We start from the raw sequence: 27619 nt of genomic DNA, 5'->3' as shown, positions 1-27619 counted from the left end.
GCACTTTCATAATCTGGAAAACTGACCATGCTCTACTTGAGGACATTTTAACTAGACCCTGTCATATATAGCAAACTTTCCCAGGCACAGGCACTTCACTGGCCAATATTGAAGTAATTTTTTAAAGTACCAATAATCACCATGTTAAGTTTGGATAACTACCTGGTAATTGTACTGTAAATAAAGTGCTCCTGAGAGTCCCTTTGAACTGCAGAATGTGGATTTGATAAAACCTAAAATGTCAACGTTGCCAATCAAGAGTCAATATGGAGAGGAGATATGAACACAAGTTTATGTAATGGTATTGTTATGTACATTAATGTGAAACTATTTAACATCTTTTCTACTTCCAGAGGCTAACCGAGTTTCAGGTTGTATAGTTACATAATTTCAAAAACATGTTGGATGTTCCCTGTCAAACACATACTAATTCTGAATTATTATGGAGTTATTTCAAGTCAGATTGTCTCAACTGCAAGACAAGAGAGTACAGATAATGTGTCCTCATGTTGCATCAGCCACACAGACTATTCAAGAAACATAGATCAAAGTCAAAACAATATTTTTTTATAAAACAATCTTAAACTAGTGTCCCTCTTAAAACATGGTACTGTAATACTCACTCAATCTTCTATAATAATTTCAATATCAAGCAAAATATTAAAAGGACTCCTTAAGGCATCCACACTAAACAGAGAAAAACATCTCTGTATTCATAAATTACTCCTCAAAGAGCATTGTTTAAATATAAAAAAAAACAGGGTGAACTAAACTAAAAACCAAATGTACAGTGAAATTGTTATTCCATTTTTGGAAGGAAGGGAGGATAGTTTCTGGCATGTGAACGCTGAAACAGTGCTAGACAAGAATTCAATCCTTCAGTAGAATTCAAGGTTTCTCTTTCTCAAGCTCTGCATCCTCCTTCATCTTCTGTTCTTGCATGCGCGTCCGAGTGGAACCTAGATATGAACAAAGACAAACCATCTTAATGTCATTCACCTGGATATGAATACATTTCATATCCACACACAAGAGCAAAGTGTCAGACAGACAAAAAAAAACTGTAGATTAGAGCACTTGACATTATAAAGTCAGAACAACTTTATTGTGAGAGAAGCATAGGGATAAATGGTGTAAAGCTGGGGTAAAGTGCCCTACACAAGGGCACAATGATACAAGATTGTAACTAACAGTTGACACCAGCAACCTTTCAGTTGCCAGTTTATTCCCCATTTTTTAATCCCCCGGCCCGCAATATGTACCAGTCACCTTCCAAATACCTGTCCACTTCTCTAATCCCAAGGCTCCCTACCACCCCCAGTTAGGTATATCCAGAAACCATCTTTTACTTACTCATCTCTGCCAGTTTCTGTATCAATGTAGATTCTCCACCAGGTTTGCTGTTGATAAAAGAGCAGGAGAAGAGATGAGCTTCAGCAGAGGACCCTATACTAACCACTAGGATCTGAAATCACTAGCTAAATATAACACAGCATGTAGAACTACATGGCTACATTAATATGACAATAATACTAGTATATTAAGCACTTTCAGACCCTGCCTGAGAAAACAGGACTACCAACAGATATCATTTTCAGCAGCAGTGACAAAATCAATTGAGGACAGTCTTTTATTTCTGGACTAGCTTCAATTAAGATGAATGTTCATGTGGCACCGGTCCATTGTTTACCTTCCGTCTGCTTCGTCCTGCCCATCTACATCAAAGCGTAGCCTCTTCAGGGGCTTGGGGGCGGAGCTTACATCCAAACTCCTCTTCAGGGACCAATCACTGCTGTTGACCATCTGATTGATCTTCTGAAACTTGTCAGACGTCTGCAGAAGGAATATGACAAAAAGAACACAGTTCTAGTGAACTAGCCATGGATAGGACAGAACATATTCTTTATATGTTTTAGGCAAGAACATTTACTACTGTGTGAATGAAAAAGTGACACATACCCCAAATGATTCCCCGATTGATACCAGGATTCTGTGGAAAACAAGACATGGGAAGGGGAGGACTTTAAAATATAAAATGTACTGTCTAAATGAACAAGACATCATAATATAACATATAATTTCCTAATTGAACCCTGCTTACTTTAAACAAGTACTTTGTACAGTACAAGTACAGTAAGTCACTTTAGATAAAATCGTCTGCCAAATGGCTAAAATGTGATGTTAAATGTATACAAACGCCATGGTCATCTCAAAATGGCTGAACAAACACATCTTTAAATTCTACCTGGCCATGTTTGGAGATAAACAGGCCAGAGACGGAGCTGCACTCTCCATATCTGTACGTCCCACAGGCAAACGAACACAGCGTTTGCTGGAGCGAGTCAGTCTCTGTTCCATGGATGAGTACTGACCTGGTGCGTGGGGTCATAACCCCAGGGGACATGCGTGGGCTCTTCAGGGGGGATATGTAGACATTGTTGCTGCCAGGCACACGTAGGGGGGAGTTGGGGAATTTGTAGGGGCTGCGGGGTATATGTGGGATTGGGGATAGTGTAGGGGGCTGGGAGAGAGACAGAGGAATGACTGAGTTAGTACAATATCATGATCATACTCGCTCAATTAGGTGGTGTGATTACACAAAACACTTTTCATGCGTTATCTTAATAGGTTCCCATTAATGAGACTAAGAGAAATCCCAGTCTTGCTGATCAGTTGATTCTATATTCCTAGAATAGAGAGACATGATCAGTGTTGTGTGTATGTGAGAGAGCAGGATCCTGAGGTACTTCAGTGTTGTGTGTATGTGAGAGAGCAGGATCCTGAGGTACTTCAGTGTGCCTCATGGCAGCGCTGTCTCACCCTGGGAGAGGCATACTGGAGGATGTTAGTCTTCAGCCTCTGCATAAACACCAGGTTATAGAAGACAATGATGGAGTCATACTGCCCCTCCCGGATCAATACATGCTTAAACGTCTGCAAGACAGGGAGAGGGAGGGGGGGAGAGAGAGAGAGAGAGAGAGGGGGGGGGGCAGGGGTAAAATGGAAAAAGGTGTTATGCACGTAGACACTAATCCCATATAGAATAAGTTCAGTCCCACACAATTTCAGGAGACGGTAGTAGTATTCCTGTGTACTCACTTCCTGGTTGGTGTTGGGCATGTTCTTGTAGGCAGAGACGATGGTTTTGAACCGCAGATCCACATTCTTCACCTTACATATGGCATACATGGCTGACATCATCAGCTATTAAGAAAATAAATGAATGTGAGGGAGGGATTCATCAACGACAATGAAGTTCAGTACCGTTAGGGAGCCATGATAACAAACAGTGAATGGTGGTGAATGCAGAAAAAAACGGAGGCTAGAAAACTTTAAGTTTAAAGATTCTGAAAGAAGACTAAGCTAACCATACCTATGGTCCATGCCAATCTACTATTCTCATGGACTTTGGGAGAGGAAAGTGAACTTGAACAACAATACAAGTGAATGGGAGGTAGTAGGGAACAGTAGCATTATACATGAATGACAAATATAATGATTAAATTCTAATCTAACAATTTAGCTTTCTTGATGTTTCAAAGACCTTCATTAAGCATCAACCACTCCAAACCCCTAATCCGTCAAACCCTAATTTCCATGACTTTTACATGTAATGCCTTTGCATCTTTGCATGTATTTTGACCGTTTGGAATAGCTTTCATTGATACAATAGCAAGAGTGGATACTTTTAAACTCTCAGTGGGGTATTTATGGCATTTATTCTGGTAGCCCAAAGTCTCCTGAATATGAGGTGACACATCACGGTTCAAATACATTATGACTGGTTTAAATGTGCTTAGAATGCACCTAAAACGTGCATCATGTACGTGTGTGTGTGTGTACATTGCGTGGTACCTGGTCCAGATGGCGGTCTCTCATCAGCTCGTACTCATGCTGCAGTGTATGCTGAAACAGTGTCCACATGATTGGCTCCAGTTCAGGGTGTGAGGTCAGCAGGTGTGAGCACAGCATCTTCAGCCGCATATAGGCCAGGCGGTAAACTACAGAAGGGACACAGTACGTAAAACCATTAAACACACAACACACACAGCAGCTACTGTGGGACCAGCATCACTACCATCTGCAGGAGTCGTACGTTTTTTGTAGAAAAGGCTGAGAGAGTTGGACTTGGGGTGTTTGGGGTTCAGATGGGGAGGCTGGTAGGGAGCCTGGTAGGGAGCCTGAGAGACGAGCGTGGCTGGAGAGTCAGGAGGCAGCAAGGCACGGTGGCTGGGGCGCACAGGGGAGAGGTATCTGTCAGAGAGAGAGACATAAGAGGAGAGGTATCTGTCAGAGAGAGAGACATAAGAGGAGAGGTATCTGTCAGAGAGAGAGACATAAGGAAGAGCGTCAGATTCATGTGCATCAGTCACAACATTAGAAGTTCAAATGGACTGCACTTATATACCGCCTTATTCCAAAGCGCTTTACAATGGCCTCTCATTCACCCATTCACACACACACATTCATTCACCAATGGCGGCAAGCTACCATGCAAGGCGCCGGCCCGCTCATTGGGAGCAATTTTGGGGTTCAGTGTCTTGCCCAAGGACACCGACACCGTGGCCAGCCGCGAATCGAAACTGCCAAACCCGTGATCATTAGATGTCGGCTCTATCTCCTGAGCCACAGCCACCGAGTATAAAGTTCAAATGATAGGTTAAAAACGGTTTATAACCCCTAGAACAAATGACTCACAATGTAAGGCTCCAAAAAGAACTGGGGGAAAAACGTTGGGGGAAAATGGTGTATATATCTAGCTAATATGTCTGATGCCCCATGACTATTTTTGTCCAACATGTAACAATGCATGTTGGATTGGATAAACTCTATATTGATTTAATTTTACCATCCCACGACCTCACTTTTGCTTTGTGTTTCTTTTTTCTTTTTATACTATTATGTTTGTAAGGAAGCTCTGTCTGTTTGAGATTTTCTTATACATAAAGTGAAAATGTTCATACATTTAAAAAAACTAAACAATTAAAAAACGGTTTAGTGCTGAGGCACAAACATGTACATTTCAAGCCTGCAAACTGTGACACTTTAAATAACGTGAAAAAATACTATTGTGCAATATGACAACCCTAGTTGACTATCTGTACAGTATAGTACAGTGGATTGTGTACATAGCCTTTATGTATGTAAACCAGCTCCTTACCTTCTTGTGATTTTTTTTTCTAAAAGTGTTTTTTTTCCCCTTTCCTAACACCAGGGGAGCCACCCCTCCTTAATTTCGTTGTTTGGTACCTGTACTGTAGCAATGACAATAAAGTCCATTCATTCATTCATAACCTGACCTTTGAGGTCTTTCTAAAATCGGTTCTAGTTGGCCAGTGGCCCATTAACCCTTTAACCCCCACCCTTTCACTCAATCAACATTCCACAATCACTACATCAGGGCTGAGCACAACACTGGCAGCTACCTCAGCGTGTTGTCTCTACAAGTTACTGAGGGGCTGAAGGTACAAGGCTTTTAAATCTGAACTCGAATGCATGTGATCACACGAATCAAGCCTTCAATAGCTTTAAATAACACAACTAAACATCAGTTGGACATTATTCTGACAGCTGTGTGCCCTCCTAAACCTGGAGGGAACATGGCTACACTGATCTGTAGCCCCAAAGTAAGGACACTGCTTGACTACTCTGTTTTGTTTATTACTTCATCGAATAGAAGGATAGTATATCAGCGTATGGGCACATTTCTCAAAAAGACATGTCAAAAGCAACATAACGTCTAATCCAGATAAGAGGCACAGAGCTCCACAGCTGACGTAACATACAGCTACATACGAAGTTTCAGACTGTCAGAGACAATGAGTACTGAGTAGAGTCATGATACAGTTTGCTGTACAAGGTCCCACACCCTTTTCCTTCACTTCCTCTACACTGTAACAGTCACACCATTTGAGGGCAGATGACAAGTCTATGGACTTTGCATAGAACTACTTGGCACTTCCAGTTAAACACTAACAATCCTTATTTGCCACTGTAAGGGAATTATTACTGTGCAGTACCAAACATGTCCTTCAATAACAATGGCACGTACAATTGAAGACACAATATTATTTCCATTAAGGGTGTTTCTACAGCACCTGCATTTGGGAAAACTTTGCATCGCACTACTTTCCTATGCAAATAAACCTTCTCATCCAGGATGCTTCTCAGAGAAAGTGCTCTGATTCACTGACTCATGGGGCAGTTTAATGGAATCATTACTCTGGCATTATCGTAGCTGTGAGTTGTCAGGGCGACAGTCTAATCTGACACACACCAGGTACGTACAGCCACTAAGCCGTCTCTCCAACGACATCCATAACAGAGATCAGAAGAGGTGTGACAGCGGTGTACGAGACTCACAGGTCAGCTGCTGTGTGGTTGTGCTGGAGGGGCAGGTTGAGGGTGGCGGGGGGCTCCGCCTGCTCCACTGGGCCCTCCTCGCGGATCTGTCTCAGCAGCTCAAACAGTGTCGAGTCCTACGGCGAGACACACATGGAGAAGCATACGTTACACTCAGCAACACAAATCATCGAAAAGCAGGGTTACGGAATTATTTCCTAAAGGAAATATTGCCTGTGAGCTTGGTTGCCTGCATACGATCCTAAGTCCATATGTACCTCATAACTGACTACATACCATACTGTACATCATAACTGACTACATACCATACTGTACCTCATAACTGACTGTACATACCATACTGTACCTCATAACTGACTACATACCATACTGTACCTCATAACTGACTACATACCATACTGTACATCATAACTGACTACATACCATACTGTACCTCATAACTGACTACATACCATACTGTACCTCATAACTGACTACATACCATACTGTACCTCATAACTGACTACATACCATACTGTACATCATAACTGACTACATACCATACTGTACATCATAACTGACTACATACCATACTGTACCTCATAACTGACTGTACATACCATACTGTACATCATAACTGACTACATACCATACTGTACCTCATAACTGACTACATACCATACTGTACCTCATAACTGACTACATACCATACTGTACATCATAACTGACTACATACCATACTGTACCTCATAACTGACTTGTCAGTGGCAGCGACGGTGAGTGAGTTGAGCTATTGTAGGATGTTTTAAACTGTGTCTATTACTACTGAACTCTCTATTATCACTAGTGGCACCACTGTCTTGTCTTACCTGTTCTATTGCCACCTTATCTTATATTATGGATATTATTTTTGCCACTTTACTATGCCCTGTACAACTGATACTATCTTTTTTATCTTGAATTATGCTTGAACTATCCCCGTCTTGTGCTGCAATGCAATGTCAGGAACCGAAGCCTAAGAATTTTACTGTTACACTTGTGTAATGCCCCGTCTTGTGCTGCAACGCAATGTCAGGAACCGAAGCCTAAGAATTTTACTGTTACACTTGTGTAATGTGACATAACAATAAACTTGAAACATCACTCACACACTGAACTCTCCTCTTACTGTTATTGTAAGGTCCAGCTGTGTCCGCTGCTCGGAGAGCAAAACAACAGGCCTGACTCTGGTTTCTGCTATTCCCTCCATCTCAAGAATGCTGTTGTGTCATGGGGTACAACTGCAGGAGGGGAAATAATGTGTCTGACCGTACAGTCCAGCACATTCTGTGTGCTCTCACATTTATTAGCCTATTAGATGGCCCTATCCACACCACAGCTAGCTTAAACCTTGGCCAGGGTGACAGAGTTACACCATTGTTGAGTGCTCAATTGGCTGACAAGAAACCATACTTCACTGTTGGCACATCAGAACATGTTTCATATCTTCTAGAACAGATTTGCTTGCAAAACACCATATGGTTGATTGATTGTACGAACACTTTGCCCGGCTGCCCTCGAAAAGGCGGTACAGGACCATGGCCGCAAGGACAAACAGACTGAAGCACAGCTTCTACCCCAGGGCCATCCAGGCCCTGAACACAGCAAAGACCTAGGTTCTGGGCCCAGGACAGTCTGGACGGATTGATGGCAGCTGCTGGACTGAAAAAATCAGGTGTAGTGCTGAGGCACAAATATGTACATTTCAAGCCTGCAAACTGCGACACTTTAAATGAATGTGCAATAACACTATGTGCAATATGACAACCCTAGTCGTCTATCTGTACAGTATAGTATAGTGGATAGTGTACATAGCCTTTATTTATGTAAACCAGCTCCTTTCCCTTCTTGTTTTTTTAGTTTTTTTTTTCTTTCCTAGCACCAGGGGAGCCACCCCTCCCAAATGTCGTTGTTTGGTACCTGTACTATAGCAATGACAATAAAGACCATTCATTCATTCATTCATTCATTCATTCATTCAACGGATTTACATTTGTAAGATGCAGACTCATCAATAGTCCTGCCTTTACAGTGTCCACACTCACTGGCACACTGAGCTCCTGAGAGCAACTGTCTTGATCAATAGAATATCAGCAGGCCACTCCAGTCGATGAGACACATCACTCACCATAGGTGGAGACAATAGTTGTTTGGTTGATGGCATTGTCTGATTAGGTTAGAAGTGTTTCGCATTAGAATAAACTACACAAACTACACATCTGTTGATTGAAAAGGACAAGAAAACAACTTTACTCTGGACAACCCTACAACTTTGAGCATGTCCGTAGTCCGTACCACTTTTATGTACTATGTTTGTCTTCTAAAATGATGTATGTTTTTGTAAAATGTTATTCTGCTAAATGTAAATAAAGATTATTCTAAACAAAGACATAAACGAGAGTTGTGCTGGTGTCCTTCTTGTGTTTCTATTTGTTTCACTCCGCTGCTGTTTTCACTTCAAATAACCATAGCTTCTTTATCAAGATATCAAGGATATCAAGGATTTTTCCTTTCAAATTCATGCACAGGATTAACAACGCCTTGTCGCCACGGGTCATGTTGGGTTTGAACTTTGGAGTAGACTCCCTCTGCCCTATTGTATCAGATCTTATCTAAAACAGAAAAAGACACATTAATACAAATGGAAAAACTAACGCAGTGGTAATTGTAACAGAAATGACAGTCATTTACAATAGGCTTAATGGCTCATCACAATCCCTTAAATTACTCAATGGGTTGTTAGCTACCGTCACTGTGAAAAACACATGCACGCTTCCTGTGTCTGTTTGTCAAATTGCATTTGAAGCTCGATTAAAGGTATTCAATGTTAACGCTTGCATGCATACCAGCATGTGCATGCAGAGACAACACTATATGGTTTCTGATGTGGAAGGGGAAGGGGTTGGGTTTTCTCTGACTCAGAGTCTGCAGGTTCAGTCTTGCTATTATTGGAACCTTCTCCTTCCCGTCATTCTGAGGCTTCTAGCGGCTCACGCTACGGACTAATAAACAGCTCCTACAAGTACACAGAGTGCTGTGTTAAAAGGAAGCTATGACTTTCACTGAATTAAATATGTACAGCAAAGTCAAATTATATTAATATATATATATATATCCTGAGAGCAACTGTCCTGAGAGCAACATACACTGTATATCTGACTCTATATATATATATTAACACCAACATCTCCTCACTATTTGCTTTACATGGGCACCACTTAAACTAAAATCTGAGAATGGAGTAATTTGACATTTTGAAAATCAATCAAATCAAAACAATAAAATACATTTTTACAATACTGATATGACAGATTATCATGAGGCACTGACACAATTCTAAGGGCTCAGAAAGACCTCTGAACAATAAGACAGCTGCCATAGAGACTTAACCAGTAGACAGCCACAGCAATGGATGAGTTCTAACTCTTTAAAAACCTTTATCTCAGAGTACCCTAATTTGCCTGGGGTATCAGGAGTTACAAATGTAAACTTTAAAAAACAACAAGCCACACCCGTCTCTGACCTGTGCCGTGACAGAGGGAATGCATGTGATTACATAGAGCACACAGTAAATGGGAGCGGCCTTAGGGAGTACTGTATCTACTCCAGGAGTGTAAGCAGTCGTGGTGAGTGTCAGTTTATGGTCGAGCCTGTTAAGACTCCATTGAGCTAGACAGTACATTGAGTAGACAGGCAGCAGCAGAGCCCCGTCTTCTACATTTGGGTCAGCAGCCCCCACCATGCCCCCAGGGGCTGCAGCAGAACATACAGGAAGAGGGCAGGACCTAGAGGAGCGGCAAAGAGCACTTCTCTCTCACTGGAGCAAGAAACACCACTGACTAGAGAGGAACTCCCCCGACTCAGGAGGCAACCTTGAAGCCTGCTCACAAAGAACCACAGAACAGTAGAAACAGAGTTGGGATCATACGATCACTCAATAACTGGATATACAAACCCTCAACGGATTACTTGAGAGGGCTGTCTCATTTCTTTGGATACAAACACAGGTATTAATTGATTTCAAAGCTTTAGCTTTCAAAATACTAAAATATCTTACGAGACGTAAGTTGATGGGGGTGATTTGAGTGCCACTTGTTATACCCCAGCTGTCAATAAATGAGAAAGTGAAAGAGGGTGTGTGGGAATGGTTGGCGGATTTCCAGCTAAAGAAAAGCTAAACTTCAACTGGATGAAATGGACTGCAGTGTATTCCTGACCCTGACATAAAGGACGCTGCCTTTTGTTTTCTGTTTTTTGGAAATACTTTTTGCTCTGTACTAGTGACATTTATCAGTTGCGCTGTTCCCCTCCTCCCAACACTCCACCTTTCTCTAAAAATGTATAATAGCACTCTACAGACTGATGGGATCAATACAATGGGATTGAGCCTAACAAACACAAGCTGCATTAAGAGTGATGGCTTTAAGTACCCCCTCTACAGCTCAGTCTTCAGCCTAGTCTTCATAGTTGGGCTGCTCTTCAACATGGTTGCCATGTACATCTTTACCTGTACGCTGAAGCTGCGCAATGAGACCACCACGTACATGATGAATTTAATGGTGTCAGATCTTCTCTTTGTCCTCACCCTGCCCTTCCGGATTTTCTACTTCATCAACCGGGACTGGCCCTTCGGCAGGGTGCTCTGCAAGCTCTCGGTCTCGCTGTTCTACACCAACATGTACGGCAGCATCCTGTTTCTCACCTGCATCAGTGTGGACCGTTTCTTGGCCATCGTGCACCCGTTCCGCTCACAGACGCTGCGCACCAAGCGCAATGCCAAGCTGGCCTGCTGTGCTGTGTGGGTGCTGGTGCTGTCTGGCAGCCTGCCCACTGGCTTTCTCCTGGACACCACCTCGCCGAGAAACGCAAACTCCTCCTCCATCTACTGCTTTGAGAACTTCTCCAACAAGCAGTGGAAGTCCAAGCTGTCCAAGGTGGTGGTGTTCATCGAGACGGTGGGCTTCCTCATCCCCCTGCTGCTCAACGTCTTCTGCTCCACCATGGTCCTCCTCACACTGCGCCAGCCCCAGGCCATCAGCCGCGGAGGCCAGATCAACAAGACCAAAATCCTGCGCATGATCATAGTGCATCTGCTCATCTTCTGCTTCTGTTTCATCCCCTATAACGTCAACCTGGTCTTTTACGCCCTGGTCCGCACAAAGCTTCTGAAGGGGTGCTACGTGGAGTCGGTGGTGAGGACCATCTACCCCATCGCCCTCTGCATAGCAGTGACCAACTGCTGCTTTGACCCAGTCATATACTACTTCACCTCTGAGACCATCCAGAACTCCATCAAACGCAAGTCTATGGCCAGTCGCTATGGCAACAAGCTGAGTGAGGGGCTAAAAACAGACTCCACACAGAGCTCCATGCACCACCTGAGGACACTAAGGGCCAAAGTGTTTCAAGATGAGTCCACCGTGTGACATCAACAATGTGAGCTATCCCTAAATGAGGCATCAATGTGACATCCTAGTGACATTTCAGTGACTCTATTGTTGGTGCAACACTCCCAATAGGTCTGAGGCAACAGATGGGAGTGGAGTGGTCTGAATCATGGCAACACAAGAATAGTAAACACGCCCTTGTGTGTGTTTACACTATAACCACCCTCCAATCTGCGGGACAGAAATGTCTACCTCTAGTGACTCAGTTCTGAGTGTTATTCATCAGGCTCTCAAATCATCCAAATAAAGGTGTTGTTGAGGACTAGAAGAAATGATGCAGGTCTGGGAGGCACACTGGAGCAAGGTGCCATGTACAGCATATACTAATGTGTGGACCTTTTCTGACAAGCTTCTGTGACTTGTTTAACAGTGAGACAAATGTCTCTCAATGAAAAGAGCATATAAAAGGTCTTCTGCTTTTGGTTTCAGGAAGTGATAGCTCAGTGTTAAGTCAATGGCTAAATATACCGTACTGTATAATAAAATAATAAAACTCACGATGGAATACATGATCTCCCCATTGTCTCATGTCAGATAGGGCGACTCTGCACTCGTATCTCGACAACGGTCATGGGATAGGCACAAAAGTAGCCTGGATAAAATGTGTCATGTGACACGTTTTAGTCCTTCTGGTCCGCATATCGGCAAACAATCAAAATGTTCAGACTTTTCTTTTGAAACACGGAACTACGTTTCAACGTTGTTGAGAATCACAACACAAACTCTCTAGTCAAGCCAAAATACTGCAACGCAATGGATTCGGTGAGTAATCCCCACTGCTACCTAGACAACTATAACAATACTTTACATTGGTAGCAGGCACACAAAACAAGCTGAAAAAAGATGTTCAACACAACAGAAATGTATTCACTTTTATCTAAAGAAAAGTCCAATCATTACATCAGTTCCCAATATGCAGACCAAAGCATTGGAACGTGACACATACGTTACCTTGGTTGCAATCTGTAGTGGACTATACATAACTGAAACAATCTGTCAATTATTTTCATGTTTCTCTCCAGTGAATATCTTAGTTACAACCTTACAACTAGCAAAGGACGTTCGTGGTTGAAGGTGCAGTCGTTATTTAGTTTGTAAATGTAATGTAACTACCATAGATTGTTCAGTAAGCCAGCCAGCTGAGCAACTCACATTTCACATGATAGCTGTGCAAACTTAAGTCCATATACATTATTCTAAGAATGACTTTAAACAACAGTAACTAACAATGCATGTCATGGTTCTGTCATAATTTGGTAACATAAGTAGCAGTCCCATAGAAAGCAATGGACGGGAGTGAATGTGCCTGGGATATAATAGGGAATTGGTTTATTGTTGATTGACACAAAGTGTAACAACGCCAAAGAACTAAATCTACAGTATGAACACATTTTGGCCCTGTTGAACAACAGCTGAGGGCTCTGTTACCGCAATGTGACTTCTGAAACTTCTGTTTGTCTGTATATATCCTGGGAAACTAACTAGACTAACACAGGTGATCAAAAACAGGAAACGCAGAGCTTTAAAACGTTCTCTTTGAACGGCATCAACATCTTTTTCATAGATTAGGGTTGGTTCACTTCAGTTTAGGCTGGCTAAATATCATATTGCAGTATTTTCTAATTTTGACAGTAATTTTTTCCTTCTAAATATGTTTAATGAATATGCATAACAATGCATAGGTCAGTTAAAAACATTTCCACCTAAGATACAGGGGATTCCCCTAAGTCTTTAAACAACAACTTGTGCCTCTTAACACTAGAGTCAGGACTTAATGAATACTAGAATACCACATAACGTATTTTAAAGAGCTACATTTAACATATTCATAGCTTTCATGTGACGTCACAGCATAGTGGAAACGCCCACCTGACGGGCAAAAGGCACTTTTTGCGGGCAAAACCCACGGGCAAAACCCACTTTTTGCGGGTTAATAACTTTGATTTCCTGTGGGTTAGGAAAATAATTCCAACGTGTCCGGATAGAGTAGAAGACAGGGAATCCAACACTATTTGAATGGAGTCGATCCTCCACTCCTATCACCGTGGACACAGCAAGGAGCGAATTCCCGGATATAAATATTCCCTCGCCTCGCTGACAGCGGGAGTTGGGAGTTTCGTCCAGCAGCCGGTGAACGCCCGGTTGATCGAGTTTCATATTAAAAGTATATCTTCTCGGGGTGTCAGCGCGGTGGTTAAGGGCTCAAAATGACCGTATACTGATGGTGAATTTAGCAATAATAGTCTTATGTTTGTACCACCTCCATAACCGGTGTTATTCACGGGAAAAGCCGGTCAAGGAGGCACCCTTTGCAGGTCAATAACTTTGATTCTCCGGGGGTTATGATAATAATTCCAACGTGTCCGGATAGAGTAGAAGACAGGGAATCCAACACTATTTGAATGGTGTCAATCCTCCACTCCTATCACCGTCGTGTATCTTGATAGTTCTTCATGGGTGAGGTGGTCTAAATAGTAGGCAGCCATGTTGAGCGATGTTGCTATGATACTTTTTGCCCGTCAGGTTGGTGGTTGCTAGGGAAGAAACCACGTGACTGAAAGCTATGAATTGAAGGATGTATTTCAACCCGCAGTCAAATGTGGATTACAGATTTTCAATGTGCATCCGTTCCTCCTCTGTATCTATGTAGGCTGCAGTATCAGTGTCTGCATGTGAAAGCCAGTGATGTTGAGAACAACACAGGAAGTTAGCACTCTTCAATGCATAACGAGGTGGTAGCAAACCATTTTCTGTGTGGGTGTGGTGTTTGCGGTGTATGAATGTTTTCAAATAGCGGCAAACATGTGCATATCCTCTTAAAAAAATATGTTTTTTAAAATAAATTTGCAAAGGCCAGTATCCTACCCGAGCTTTGTTTGAATTAATACCACACTCTTCACAGAACGTTCTTCATCATGTGATCTCATTCCTTGATGGCTACCGAATTATCATGACCACTTAGTACTATTTTAAACATCTACATACTGGACCTTTCATCTTTCGTTGTAACCCTTTAGAGTCTAGACAGTCACACATTTGATAGGCTTGCCTGTCTGTCACCATAGAAATCTGTTAACCATTCAGAGAAGGGGATGCTATCGTCTCCTGCTCTGGATATAGTAGGCTTTTTTCCTTTCCAATCTCAATCCCGCTATAACTTAAAACCTTACCCTTGTTCCTAGATGGAAATGTGAAATCCGCTGTCCTATGTATGAAAAGCTGTTCATTGTCCAGATGACAGCTAACATTTCAATGGTGTTATAGTGCCTCATGTACATGTAAAATGTACGACCTAAACTGTTAGACCACACAATCTGCACGTGTTATGACGAGGCACAAAACTGGTTGACAGTATAGTGACATTCCATTTCACAGCTGGATCATACAGGTATAACAAAATATCCATATTTATGTAAAAAAAATAAAATAAAAAAATGTATACCGCCCAGCCCCCTGCTGCGCATCATGCTCAACTAGCCAACACACCCTATTCAAATATTCTCTCAATATAGAGAAAATGTGTTTGTGTGTAAACTCCCCATGCCTGTGAGCCAACAGTCTCCACATTCCTGATTGGATGCTCCCTCCTGAGGGCCCTCTGGCACATAAACATGGTGCTCATCACCACTCATCTGTTTGGATCATCAGGATTGTGAAACCAAGGCAGACGAGTGAGCACAGGCCTCTCAATGGAAAGTATGTAGACTAGATAGTAGATATGGCACCAAACATCAGACAGATAGAGGAGAGGTGAACAATGACACAAAGATGGACTGCACTTAATATATAGCACCTTATTCCAAAGCGCTTTACAAATGGCCTCTCATTCACCCATTCACACACACATTCACACACCGATGGCGGCGAGCTACCGTGCAAGGCGCCGGCCCGCGACGACGCGTGGACAGGAGGAGCCGCCGACCTTGCGATCGTTATACGCCGGCTCGACCTCCTGAGTCACAGCCGCCCCAGGCTGTGTTTTGGTCACAAGTAGCACTTTGTGGTCCACCACAAAGAGACAAAACCTGTACAGTGACAGAGCACCTCAGGATTTATGGCTGCGTTTACACCGCCAGGTAGAAGTAAAACAATTCCGATTTTTTGCTCACATGTGGCACAGACCGGATATGAAATATGTAGGTGTAACCAGTAAAAAAGCACATTGAATCTGATATTCTCAGATCCGATTCAGGCCTCAATCTCATGCCGGCCTCAATCAGATACGAATAGGCTGTGTCATTTCGACTGCGGTCTAAGCAGGCAGGTCGCATATAACGCTCAATTCCGATTTGCACGTCATTGAAAATACGACGGACTTCGCATTTTGATGATGTTTGACGTTAGTTTCACGTCACAACAAGTCACAGCAGCTGTTCAAAAGTGAGGAGCGACACTGGTGAAGCTGAAATGGAATAGGACGGGTCAGGACAGTGGACAAATGTTGCGGTGTTGTGTCTTTTAAGCCTTTGGGGCGAAGAGTCCATGCATGCGAAAACAAATGGTTTGTACAGAAACAAAGCAGTGTTAACTGTCTGTCGTTTGTGTCCGTGTCGGCTGTCCGTATACTTTTGTTTCCAGTAACCAAACCCTCATGTACGCATGCGGGTCGTTTCAAGTGTTAAGCAGTGTAAGCACAGGTATCGGATATGGGTCATTTGGAAAAAGTAGGTGTAAACAGGCGTTTAAAAAAAAAACGGCTATAGGCACTAAATCGTAACGAGGCATTGAGGTGTAAATGCAGCCTGTGTGGTCATATTACCAGTAGCTCCAGGATATGACCTTGTAATACCACAATTAAGTTTCTATGAGAAGAATAGATTGGTTGTCAGGAAGTGAGGACAGGGGTGGCCAGTTTATACAGCACCACTATTGTTGATTCAGTGTGACAAGATGACACTGATTGTGTGTCCGGGTACACACACACAGACACACACACACACACACACACACACTGTCCCTGCTTGTGATTGTGTGTGCATATACTGTCCGTGCATGTGCGAGTGTATGAGATCAAAGCGTGTGTGGGCGTAAACTGATAAGAAATATTCACCACAGACCCTTCATTCTAAATGGACCACTACCACAGCATATCACGCACCATTTCAGTTGGGGAATTGAAACAGGGAAACAAAAGACACTCCTGAAAACTGTGGAACCATGACTTTGTAAAGATGTTGCCTCATGCAAATGGAACCAGAGTACCTTGGTGAGTAATCTCAAATGATGCATCCAAATGCAATGTCCTTCTTTTCTATTATAATCTTCATAAAACATAAAACAGCCTGACTAAGAGCATCTGCTCATATCCTCGATGTTTGACTAATTATACAAAACACGGCAATGTTCCCTTTATGCGCTAAAAAAACCAAGCTAGACAAATCCACAAAATTCTGATTTTGATTTTTGTGTGTCACCTCAGAAAATGAAAAGGTTTCTCTCAATAATAATTTACTGCACGTGAGAAATTGTATCTCACCAATCAATGTATTTTCATTTTTGAGAAGTTCATTAAGATGCAGCAATGTAAAGGATGTTCGATTTTAGACATTGTTTTTGACTAAGTAGACACAGGATGAGGCTTGTTCAACAGGTTTACAGTGCATCAGGTCTGGGCATTTCAACATACCGGTAATTCTCATGCCTGGAGCATCTGCTTAAGTCTCTGACAGTGGAAATAAACTACAGGAATTTTACTGCCACCCCTTTTCACAGTAAATCACTGACACACTCAATTATCCATACAGTTAGACAAGGGCAGTGCTTGTTTTCCATTTTACCAAGCTTACCATTTGTTGGCTGCAGCGTGGAGAAACTCATTATGTGCACACTTTTTCCAGGCAAAAGACACTAGATTTCCAATGCAAATCACCACCAGATAATGAGGAGTAAATTGCTAAATCAATAGTAAACAATGGAGACCCACTCATGGTAATTAAAGCACTGTACAGGGAGAATTAGCTAGGACTGCAACTTCACATTGGTGATGTGAGGGGTGTGCGTGTCTGTGTGTGTGAACTTGGGAGAGTTGACAAGACTACAAACACGGAGGGACCGACTCCCATCCAGCACTTCAAACACACACCACAGCTGTACCCGCAGAGCTGTCTTCGGGTCAATATTTAAACTCAATAAAGTAGGACACATAAAATAGTTAATTAAGTCTATACCTGCCGCATGTTTCACTGCTGGGTATCTAGCTAAGTATCTCTTTGACCATCACTTCAACAACTCAATTTCTTCCTTAGACATGAGGCGGACAGAGCAATGAGACAAGCTGCGAGAGCGTAACTAGTCATGGAGATGAGGAACCAGACAGACGTGCTGGCCCACCCCTTCTCCCCTCTGCCCAACTGCACTGTGGACACCAGCTACCGCTTCACCTTCTACCAGGTGTCCTACAGTGTCATCTTCCTGCTGGGGTTGGCCAGTAATGGAATGGCTCTGCACAGGCTGTGGCTCTCCCCTCGCACCCTCACCAGCACCGCCGTCTACATGGCCAACATGTCCGCTGCAGACCTCTTCTTCGTGGTCTCCCTGCCTCTGAGGATCTACTACTACAACCGAAAGGGCCACGCCCACCTCTCTGACCCCGGTGCCCTGACCTCCTGGACCCCCGGGGGGGTCTTCTGCCAGCTGACCTTCACCCTCAAGTACATCAGCCTCTACGGAGGACTCTTCTTCTTGGTGTGCATCGCTGTGGACCGCTACATTGCTGTCGTGCACCCGCTGGTGTCGGCCCCCCGCAGGATGTGTGCTGCCCGGCTGGTGAGTGCGGGAATCTGGTGCCTGGTGCTGGGCCTGAGCGTGGCTCTCCCTCTGCTGCGCTTGGCTGCAGCCAGACGCGACCTGCCCTGCCTGCTGGACCCGTCCTCCCGGCGCCAGCGCTCCTTCATCCTGATGGCCCTGGGCCTGGTGCAGGGGGCCTTCCTGCTGCCCACCCTGCTGCTGCTCTTCAGCTACTGCAGCGTGCTGCGCGTTCTCCGTCAGCCCCGGCGCCGCCCCCAACGCAGCCAACGCCACGGCCGCCGCCACACCCTGGCCGTCATCTACAGGGTGGTGGCCGTCTTCATGCTCTGCTTTGTCCCCTACCACCTCAACCTGCTGGGCTACACCCTCACCCACGTGGGCCTCCTGCCCAGCTGTGGTCTGGCCAGGGTCACCAAGGCTCTGCACCCCGTGGTGCTGTCTCTGGCCAGTGCCAACTGCTGCCTCAACCCCCTCATCTACTACTTCTCCAGCAGCCTGGTGCACAGGGAGCCTGTCAGCAGTGGGGTCAGTGGCAGCCAGTGAGGAGCACCTCTGGGACTGGAGGACTAGCCTCAGCGATTCTTTTCCGATCCGGTCCGGGTCAGTGACTACTGCACACACATGGCCTAGCACCCTTAGCTGAGGTCTGAGGAACGTGAGGATTTCATGACACCATAATCCTAACCCAAGACCGCAACTTGGACCTCATATTCAGACCATATATTCTACCTCAACGTAGTTAAATGTAAAAGGATGTTGTATTGTGTGTATGTAATTCAAAAATAATATTTTAAAGTATGTGTATGTCCAGAATTTCTTGATTTCAATAAAAATCCACCTCGCTCTGACAGCACTGAGCTGCGGATGTAGAGTGAATTATGCCTCGCCTTAGTGTCACGCAAGTAATGTCTGTCTGCGGATGTGTAATGTGTATGAGGACTGGTTGTGTGGGATGCATTGTGACATCACTGACCCCCCTCCAGGCGAAGGTCTCCATGATGAGGTGTTCGCAGCGCTCCAGGTGTTTGACGATGTCTTTGCTCAGGCTGGGCTGCTCGGCCTTGATGAAGCTCTCAATCACTTTGTAGAAGTCAAACGCTGCCAGCTGGAACACGTCCAAGATCCATGGGAAGCACAGGTCCGTCTCTGCAGGTACACCCCCACCACCACCACCATGGCTGTATCCCCCACTCTTAAAAGAGCTCCCTGGTGGAGGAGAACAGACACAGTGAAATCATAAGTGGCATTTTTGTGGCACTGATGACACTCAGGTCTACAAATATTTGAACTAAGGAAGTTGTTACGGTACACTTTGTTACGGTACACTTTATATTTTTTCAATCCACGCAGATTAGTTGGGGTATGAAAGCATCCATCGTCAGTAAGTGAATGTGGTGACATAAGGGACTCACCACCATAGGTCGCCATGACGACCTCCAAAGCGCAGGCAAGGAGTGAGGTGTGGAATGTGGAGTCATTGAGGAGTTTACTGGAATGGAAATCACATGACCGGTCAAGAAATGTTGCAGTACACTCTATAGATGAGCAAACTTTTTACTTGAAATATACAGCACTTTGTATAGCTCTATTTAACATTTTCTTCATTTGAATATCTGATTGAGGAAATAATACAATAGCACTTTATTGTACGATACAGAAATGACTGGGTGTTGACAAAGCAATAGTAATTACACAGTTGTAATCTATACTTGTTTGCTACTCCACAGTGATTAAATTCATGAAATAAGCACCAGAGAGATGTTGACACAATCACTTAGTAAATACCACATAATTACCAATGGAACCATGGTCAGATAAGATCACGATTTAGCATTTAATGTCCAAGCGTAGCCAAAACATACCTGAAGTTCTGTACCGACAACCTCTTTTCCTCCTAGAGGAAAAATGCAAGATTTTATTTCAGGATTCTGATGTGTGAAAATGTTGATTTAAACTGGAAAGAGAATAGGTTGTTTACCGATTTCAGCATGGACTCCATGACTCTGTAATACAGCCGGAGACCAAGGGTAAACCTCTGAAGGAGAGAAAATAAAAAAAGGTTGATGAGGTGTGTATGATGAGACAGTTCGTCATATTATTATTAATTTTTTTAAATAATGTTTTAGTACCTGTTTGCCAAGCCCCACACAGCGTGGCCCCACCGCCTGCCCAAACCTCTGGCTGAACCGCTGTCCCAGAATCTCAACACGCTTTAAAACCTCCTCAGTGGGATCCACCGTGCAGTTCTGACAGGGGGAGGGGAAGGCAGCGATTAGAGTGGCATGGAAATGCTCCTAAAAACATCGTCTATGATTCAACACTATTCATTAGGTTCACTGCCAAGTCGACACAGTGTAACAGCCGCTTCCATAGATTTTACGTCCAGCTCACAGGGCCGGAGCAGAAATATAGGCTCCAACTCACTCTCCACTGGTCATCAATAACTCCTCTGTGACGATAGTGGATGAGTTCAAGTTTCTGGGCACAAACAGGCCTGGTGCAACTCAACCTTGACAGGACACAAACTTTCCACTTATGCATGTCACACATGGCCATCACACAGAAAACAAGCGGAGCCTACCTTGAAATACACTGCCAGGTTGGGAGAAGGCTGGTCACCAGAGGATGTGAGATCGACCCTCAACTGCTGAATGGAGTTCATGGCAGCTCTGACAAGACAAGGGACATAAACTCATGGTCAATACAAATGTTAACATTAAAGAAAAAAGCGAGAAAAAAAATCATGTTGAAAGCTGTATGTGGCCTATGTAGCAGTCATACTGTATCAATTCTAACCCCCAAAAGTACTATAATAGTGTAAAATAACGTAAACCACTTAAACCAAGTATTTTCTTCGTAAAGTTTTTTTTTCTGACTTTATTTTTTTTTGTCAACTTTAGCAAACAAAGCTAACTAATGTTACCTGTCCTCTCACCCGGTTCATCCATGACCAAGTCAGCAATGGAGAAGCAGGAGAGTATATGTTATATGTACATAGTGCTGTCCAGAGGGATCTCTAGTTTATGTATTATTACTTGGATAAATAAATACATTCTAATGACCATTTATTTAATACTCTAATAAACTGTTAGTGAATAAAGGTCCATGCTGTCAGACTTTGAGGGCCTGACCATGGGCTACTAATAAATAAGAGTGATAGACAGATCTATTGGGTCTAAACATGCTTTCCCTTTTTGTGTAACAAGCCCACGGAACTCTAGCGCATGCCTCATGGTTGAGATCCACGTGAAAACATCAAAGCAGAACTCGCTGTGGTCTTCTAGTATCATGTGAGCTAGCTAATGCATATAGATTTACAGTGAATGCACACTCATAACCCCATTACATGGTTCCATGAATGGCTTCTTAAGTCAAGGAAGAAGTTTCCATTGTAAATTAGTAATCCTAGGTCTGTCTCTCCATCGAGGAACATGCTGTTCTAGTCAGGGTTGCAAGGTTGAGTGTCTGACTACTGTAAATAATAATAATAATATATTTTTTTAAATTAGCATTTTGACTGCCAATGGCCCCCAGGCCGAGCGTTAATTACTTTCTCTTGCAATGGCTGATAGATAGATGATTCACTTACTTAAACAAATGTATTTGTTGTTAGTCGCTTTGGACAAAGGCATCTGCTAAATGCCAAAACATTTAAATGTAATGTAAGGTAAGTGGGTTCCTAGTGAGGGATGTATGTCAGAGGGCTGACGTCACCTGACTGGGGTCTGTATGCATGTATGTATGGTGAGGGATGTGTGTCAGAGGGCTGAGGTCACCTGACTGGGGTCTGTGGAGGGATGAGAACATGATCCTCCTCAAGGTGGTTCTTCTTGGGCGTCCTCTCCACCAGCATTCTGAGAGGGGACGACCACCATCAAACACCAACCTAGATATACCAACGTAGATATACCAATTCTACAACCATGTCTATAATTGTTGGTACTACTCACGGGTCTATTTCTGGAGTGAGAAGCGTCACATCTCTATCCAAGAACAGTCTTCCATCAAAGTCTCTGCTCTGGAGGTAAAGTTCCTCATACTGCTTGCTAATATCAGTCGCCTGAAGACAAAACAAAAGGTTGAGTGCATGCAATAATATTTATAATCATAGTATAGTATATAGTCATATTAAACAACATCACTGTGCAAATCCACATTGCCGTTTTTTTACTTAAACATTCAAATTCATCATGGTGAATTTGAGCGTCAGACGATGAATCAATGAATATACCCGGGTAACGATTCATCATCACTGTCAAAGCACACAGCAAACGAACAAAATGAATGATCTAGCTTAACCATCAGCAGATGGCTATTGAAATGCTTATTAAGAAGATGTCACACTTATTGCCCCTTATTACCTGGTTACTAAGGAAGCGACCCTGCTATAAAACAACCCTGCCTCTTCCACAACAGTGTTGATACATATCAAATATTAACATCTTGTTGCGGTCACCTTCATACCTGCTCTGTAATATACTCCCCTGAGACACCAAAACTAATGAAGATTTAATTATTTATTGTACAGTATTTGTACACATTCCCTAGGTGCAATCTTTGAAAGACAAACCCTAACTGCCGCCACTATGAACAGCTGCCAGACAAACAATAATGTAGAACACAGATGAGCTTAACAGCCCAGCACCCTCTGATGACAGTCATACATTTCTTTGTACAGTTGTGACATAGTGAGACTGAGTCTCACACCGATGATTATTGACCTACGTTATATGCATGCTTTAGCCTAACAACTGTCTCTTTCTGTGGCTGTTTCAGTTACCAACACTAGCCACATTTTTTAGGACATTGCTTAAATAAAGATGGCTTTGATGCAAGTTATTATGAAAAGCCTTAGTGTGTTCTTAACTGGCTCCACATCAGTGGTGAGTGATTAAAATCAGCAGATCATGGAGCAAATAAGTTTAGAATGATACATTCATGTCTAGAATTATGGAGACAGAGAAAGCAAATAGCTAATGTGACACGTCCCCCTACCTGAGGAAGTTCTTGAGTTCCTGACAGACTCATCGAGTCCAGGAAGGCAGTGAAACTGGTCTGGTACACATTCTTAACCTGAAGGACCAATGAAGGAATACACAGAATTCACAAATGTTAACATAGAAGTGAAAAGAGTCCCAACATCATCCATGCTGTGTGAGATGGATTTACTTAAACTTATTTCATTGCTCCTGTACCTGTGGCGTAGGTAATTGCCAGTTCGGTTTGTGTCGCTACACAAGTGGTATACAGAACAGTCCATATTCCACTTAAACTACTCAAATCCATACTATGCAATAAGAGACTACCGTAATAGTAGTGTAGTATAGGCGCAACTCAATGTAAAGTGTGACACAGAACTGAATAATGTCTCGATGTTCCACTACAAGTACTGGGTTATCACATTGATGCTTTGAGTTTGGAGCTCCTACAATCGGAGCATAAGTGAATGCAAACAGAGGGGAGTGGGAACCTCTTCCACACTGCAGTCGTTCTCTTTGCACAGAGTCTCCAGGAGGTGCAGGTCCACCTCTGGGGACCGGGGCTTGACTTTGTTTTGATTGCGACGGGACGTCCGTGTAGGGGGGCTCTGGGCTGTGTTGATGGCCGATTCTGAGAGCAAGGAATTGAAGGTTAGTGGTATGAAAACAGTCAGACAGTTAGAAAAGAGACTTAACATTAGTCATTACTTGAGATAGTTAAGATCCTGGGTATTACCTGCTGTCATGATTTGACTTGAGTGTATCTACACATTAATACTACCTTTCCGAATGCAAGTAGATGTCTGCATAAAGACCTAAGGCCAATGGTCGAGGAGACCGGGGCTTACGGTAGAGTGGCTGCAGTAGGCCGGGAGGGCCCCGTTTGATAAAGAACTCAAGCACACAGAGCAGCAGCTGAAAGGATATGACCAGGTCATCCTCCATCTGCAGAGTCTTTCCTGCAGACAGCAGAGACACAACGCACATAAGGAGGAGAACCATAACACTGCTCTGTCTAACAGCGTCACAGGAGAAATGTAGCAGACATGTAGCAGACCTCTTTCAACAGACCTCAGACTAAGCATAGAGATGGGAAGCATAACATGGCACAGTGGAAATTGTGAAAACCCGTACCTAGAAATGTTCCTTAGTCTGTATAGCAGCTGTTTGCTACTCATCTACTGCAGACTTACCTTTAGCCAATAGGAACATTGTCCAGCAGCTCCGCAAGATGTCTCCCGTCCTTGAACACATAATTGGAACAACCGTAATTATCAACATAGACTACAATCTACTTGTTTATCAGAGAATGCTAGAGACTAGATGCTGTTGATAAGATAGCAGAGTCGCACAGTGGTAGCAGCAATTCATCAGATTGAGGAATTCCAGTGACTTACGTGGCTTGAGAGTCATAAATATTGCTGCATGTCCTGAAATGAGGTGAGAAATGGTTTTAAATATAGCTCATCACATACAAAGTCAGCTGCATTATACAACAATTCAAATTCATATTGTACATAAAATAATGGTTATGCTATCAGCATTCCCTTTGATAACCATAGCCCTTATTTGAATATGCTTAACCAGCATCATACAATTCAGCAGAACAAGAATAAAACATATTTAGTAAATGAGCTGCCAAACTGTCATGAGTAACCAGTCGTATTATGTGCAACAGCAGTGAAACCGGTCAAGTGACACAACGCTGCCATCTAAAGGTAAAGAACTAGAACTCCTCACATGGCAAAGATTCATACCAGTGTGATGTGCTTTGGCTACTAACAACTGTAGCTTTTATACCTATTGAAAGATATCTCAAAGCTCAGCACCCCATTATTTCAAGTCATGTACAGACATCTCCTTGGTCCCATAAAGATATTGGCATAAATGCATTGGCTGGCTGACCTAAATATTAGATATCAGGGAGAAGCTAGCCGGCACAGTATAACGTTATGGTATTCCCACTCACTTCTCAAACCTCTGGTAGAGCGCCAACGACACATCATACTTCTTCTCCAGCCGAGTCACTGCTGCGTTCACCTTGGTGCTGATCGTGTCCAAATTCACATCCAACTTCTTCAGCAGCCCTAGGAACTCCTTCACACTGCACACAAGAGGATAAACGTAAAGGATCAAACTGCCTCACAATGTAAACAAACGTTGAAAGGAGCTTGTTTGACTGACAGAGAACACACCATTATATCAACATATCTAATGCCAAATTACACTTAAGATCTGCTGTGATAATACTTACTTCAGATCCACAGCTTTCTGGACCTGTGTAAACGTAAAACTGGCAACCTCCAGGTCGGTTACAGCCACAAACAGACAAGCACCCCAAATCCTTTTGTGTGTGTCCTGTGTTGGCAGAGAAAAGAAAGTGATCAAAAAGTATTGACAGAATCTGTGTAATACTAGTCTTTAATGTTTACTTCAGCGACCATAATGCAGTGTAGATTAGTGGTTATTTGTTTCATGCCTTGTCCATTACCAAAGCAGGCAGTGGAGATACCACTACATAAAGTGTCTTCTACTCTTGGGCATTATCTAGACAGTAGATACATACAGGAACTTTGTCCATGGACTCCTGGATAGTCTTCCACAGTGTCCATGTGCGATTACACACCACGTCTGTCACCTGGAGACTCTTACACAGAGTCACAAATTCAGCATCCTTTTCTTTATGTCTGATGGATCAAAAATGGCAAATTAGGCATTTGGATTAACAAGAGGGCATACACAGTAAGGGCATGATGCCTAGCTTCTTAACAATGGGTACACAAGATCAGTGAGCACAAGGATATGTTTGAGTATATAGGTCTACCTAGGAATGTGGGACGATCTATAAGAGGGGATATTTACAGGTGATGCTGTAGCATTAGTCAGTGGTTCACAAATCATTCATTTGTCCATCTGTGACTAAATGAAACTTGCTATCACAGGGACGACACATTCTTACAACACTACAAGATGGCTACAATAGGCAGTAGCTGATTTAGCAAAGTATAGAGACAGAAATCATGGCAGACAATCACCTCCAACGAGGTGGGCTAATAATAGTACTAGTTAGCACTTGGGAAGCGTGTGTGTTCGGCAACAAGCTAGCTGTCTATAATATAACGCACTTGTTTAGCTAATGAACAAGTCCAGAGACAGAGCTCTTGAATGCCCATGTTGGCTGGTTTAGCTTGTTTTGTTTTGATTTGGTTGCAATTCAACCCGACAAGGACATTGTAAGGAGGTTTAACCATCTAGACAAACTTGGAAAAAACACCTAGCTAACCAGGTTGCTAACTAGCTTGGACATGTTTCCAGCTGTCCTTGTTTTCTTTAGGGGGGGTTGTTTATGATAGCTAGCAAGTTGGTTAGCTTAGCTAAGCTTGTAAACTGACAATCATTCATTGGAGGACTTCATCTTTCGTAAGAAATCCTTTGTTTTGGTAGAAAGTATTTTAACGTAGTTGCTTTTTCTAAATGGTCATCTCAGTACATCTCTTACTTTTCAATGGAGAACTCTGGGTTCTCCTTCTTGTCCGGGGAGGCACTTTTCATACTGGACTTAGTTTCCTTGTTGTTCTGAGCGGCTCCAGAACTGCGTTTTTTAGGAGGCATCTTTGATGGTTATCAAAGTATTAAAACTAAGAGTTGATTGAGTAAAAACGTATCCGTTTTCTATCCAAGATCCTACACGATTTGAGTTAGCTAACGTTAGGCTACTTGGTTTAAATCCCGGTCCCGTAGCAAACCCCGGTTGACTTGTCAGGCGTCAGCTTCCTCTTCAGACTCCTCGCAGAGGGGAAACCGCGGGAAAAGTGTCACGCAATATCCGCAAGACATGATGCCGCGCCATTCATATTTGCCGCGAAAGCTAAAGCAGTTGGAGACATACATTCATCACTAGTATCATGTTGTTCAATTGCATTAGCTTTCAACATACCGTCTCGAAGGTAGGTAACATACGGTCAGTTCATCACATATCACTGGAATCAGGGGAGAAGGTTTCATTAAGCATGGGTCACTTTTTGAAAATGTCACTAACCAAGGGTTTGCATTTATAAACCAAAT

The 27619-nt window shown here is 43.1% G+C and overlaps 3 protein-coding genes across 3 annotated transcripts; 2 read left to right on the top strand and 1 right to left on the bottom strand.

The window, feature by feature from the left end:
* Positions 1-352: 352 nt before the first annotated feature.
* Positions 353-27166, bottom strand: rb1 (retinoblastoma 1; the record flags this gene model as incomplete). The annotated part of the gene is made up of 27 exons (XM_080530311.1): positions 353-959; positions 1354-1400; positions 1691-1833; positions 1960-1990; positions 2373-2521; positions 2821-2934; positions 3100-3204; positions 3856-4001; positions 4097-4254; positions 6364-6479; positions 19549-19781; positions 19988-20064; positions 20438-20469; positions 20554-20610; positions 20705-20821; positions 21157-21244; positions 22352-22429; positions 22526-22635; positions 23571-23648; positions 24046-24185; positions 24403-24513; positions 24748-24797; positions 24952-24984; positions 25524-25658; positions 25809-25912; positions 26121-26241; positions 27054-27166. The coding sequence occupies 27 exons, from the start codon at positions 27164-27166 to the stop codon at positions 889-891; spliced, it is 2757 nt and encodes a 918-aa protein (XP_080386437.1). The 3' UTR covers positions 353-888.
* On the top strand, positions 10704-11807 carry lpar6b (lysophosphatidic acid receptor 6b; the record flags this gene model as incomplete). The annotated part of the gene is made up of 1 exon (XM_080528027.1): positions 10704-11807. The coding sequence occupies exon 1, from the start codon at positions 10719-10721 to the stop codon at positions 11805-11807; it is 1089 nt and encodes a 362-aa protein (XP_080384153.1). The 5' UTR covers positions 10704-10718.
* On the top strand, positions 18123-19118 carry LOC308156865 (lysophosphatidic acid receptor 6; the record flags this gene model as incomplete). Its single annotated transcript, XM_080530312.1, has 1 exon — positions 18123-19118. The coding sequence occupies one exon, from the start codon at positions 18123-18125 to the stop codon at positions 19116-19118; it is 996 nt and encodes a 331-aa protein (XP_080386438.1).
* Positions 27167-27619: the final 453 nt, after the last annotated feature.

The sequence above is a fragment of the Nansenia antarctica genome (assembly GCF_963989245.1).
Source record: "Nansenia antarctica genome assembly, chromosome: 4".
In the NCBI taxonomy this organism is placed as follows: domain Eukaryota; kingdom Metazoa; phylum Chordata; class Actinopteri; order Argentiniformes; family Microstomatidae; genus Nansenia; species Nansenia antarctica.
The sequence above is the reverse complement of the archived record's forward strand: the minus strand, read 5'-3'. Positions and strand labels throughout refer to the sequence as shown.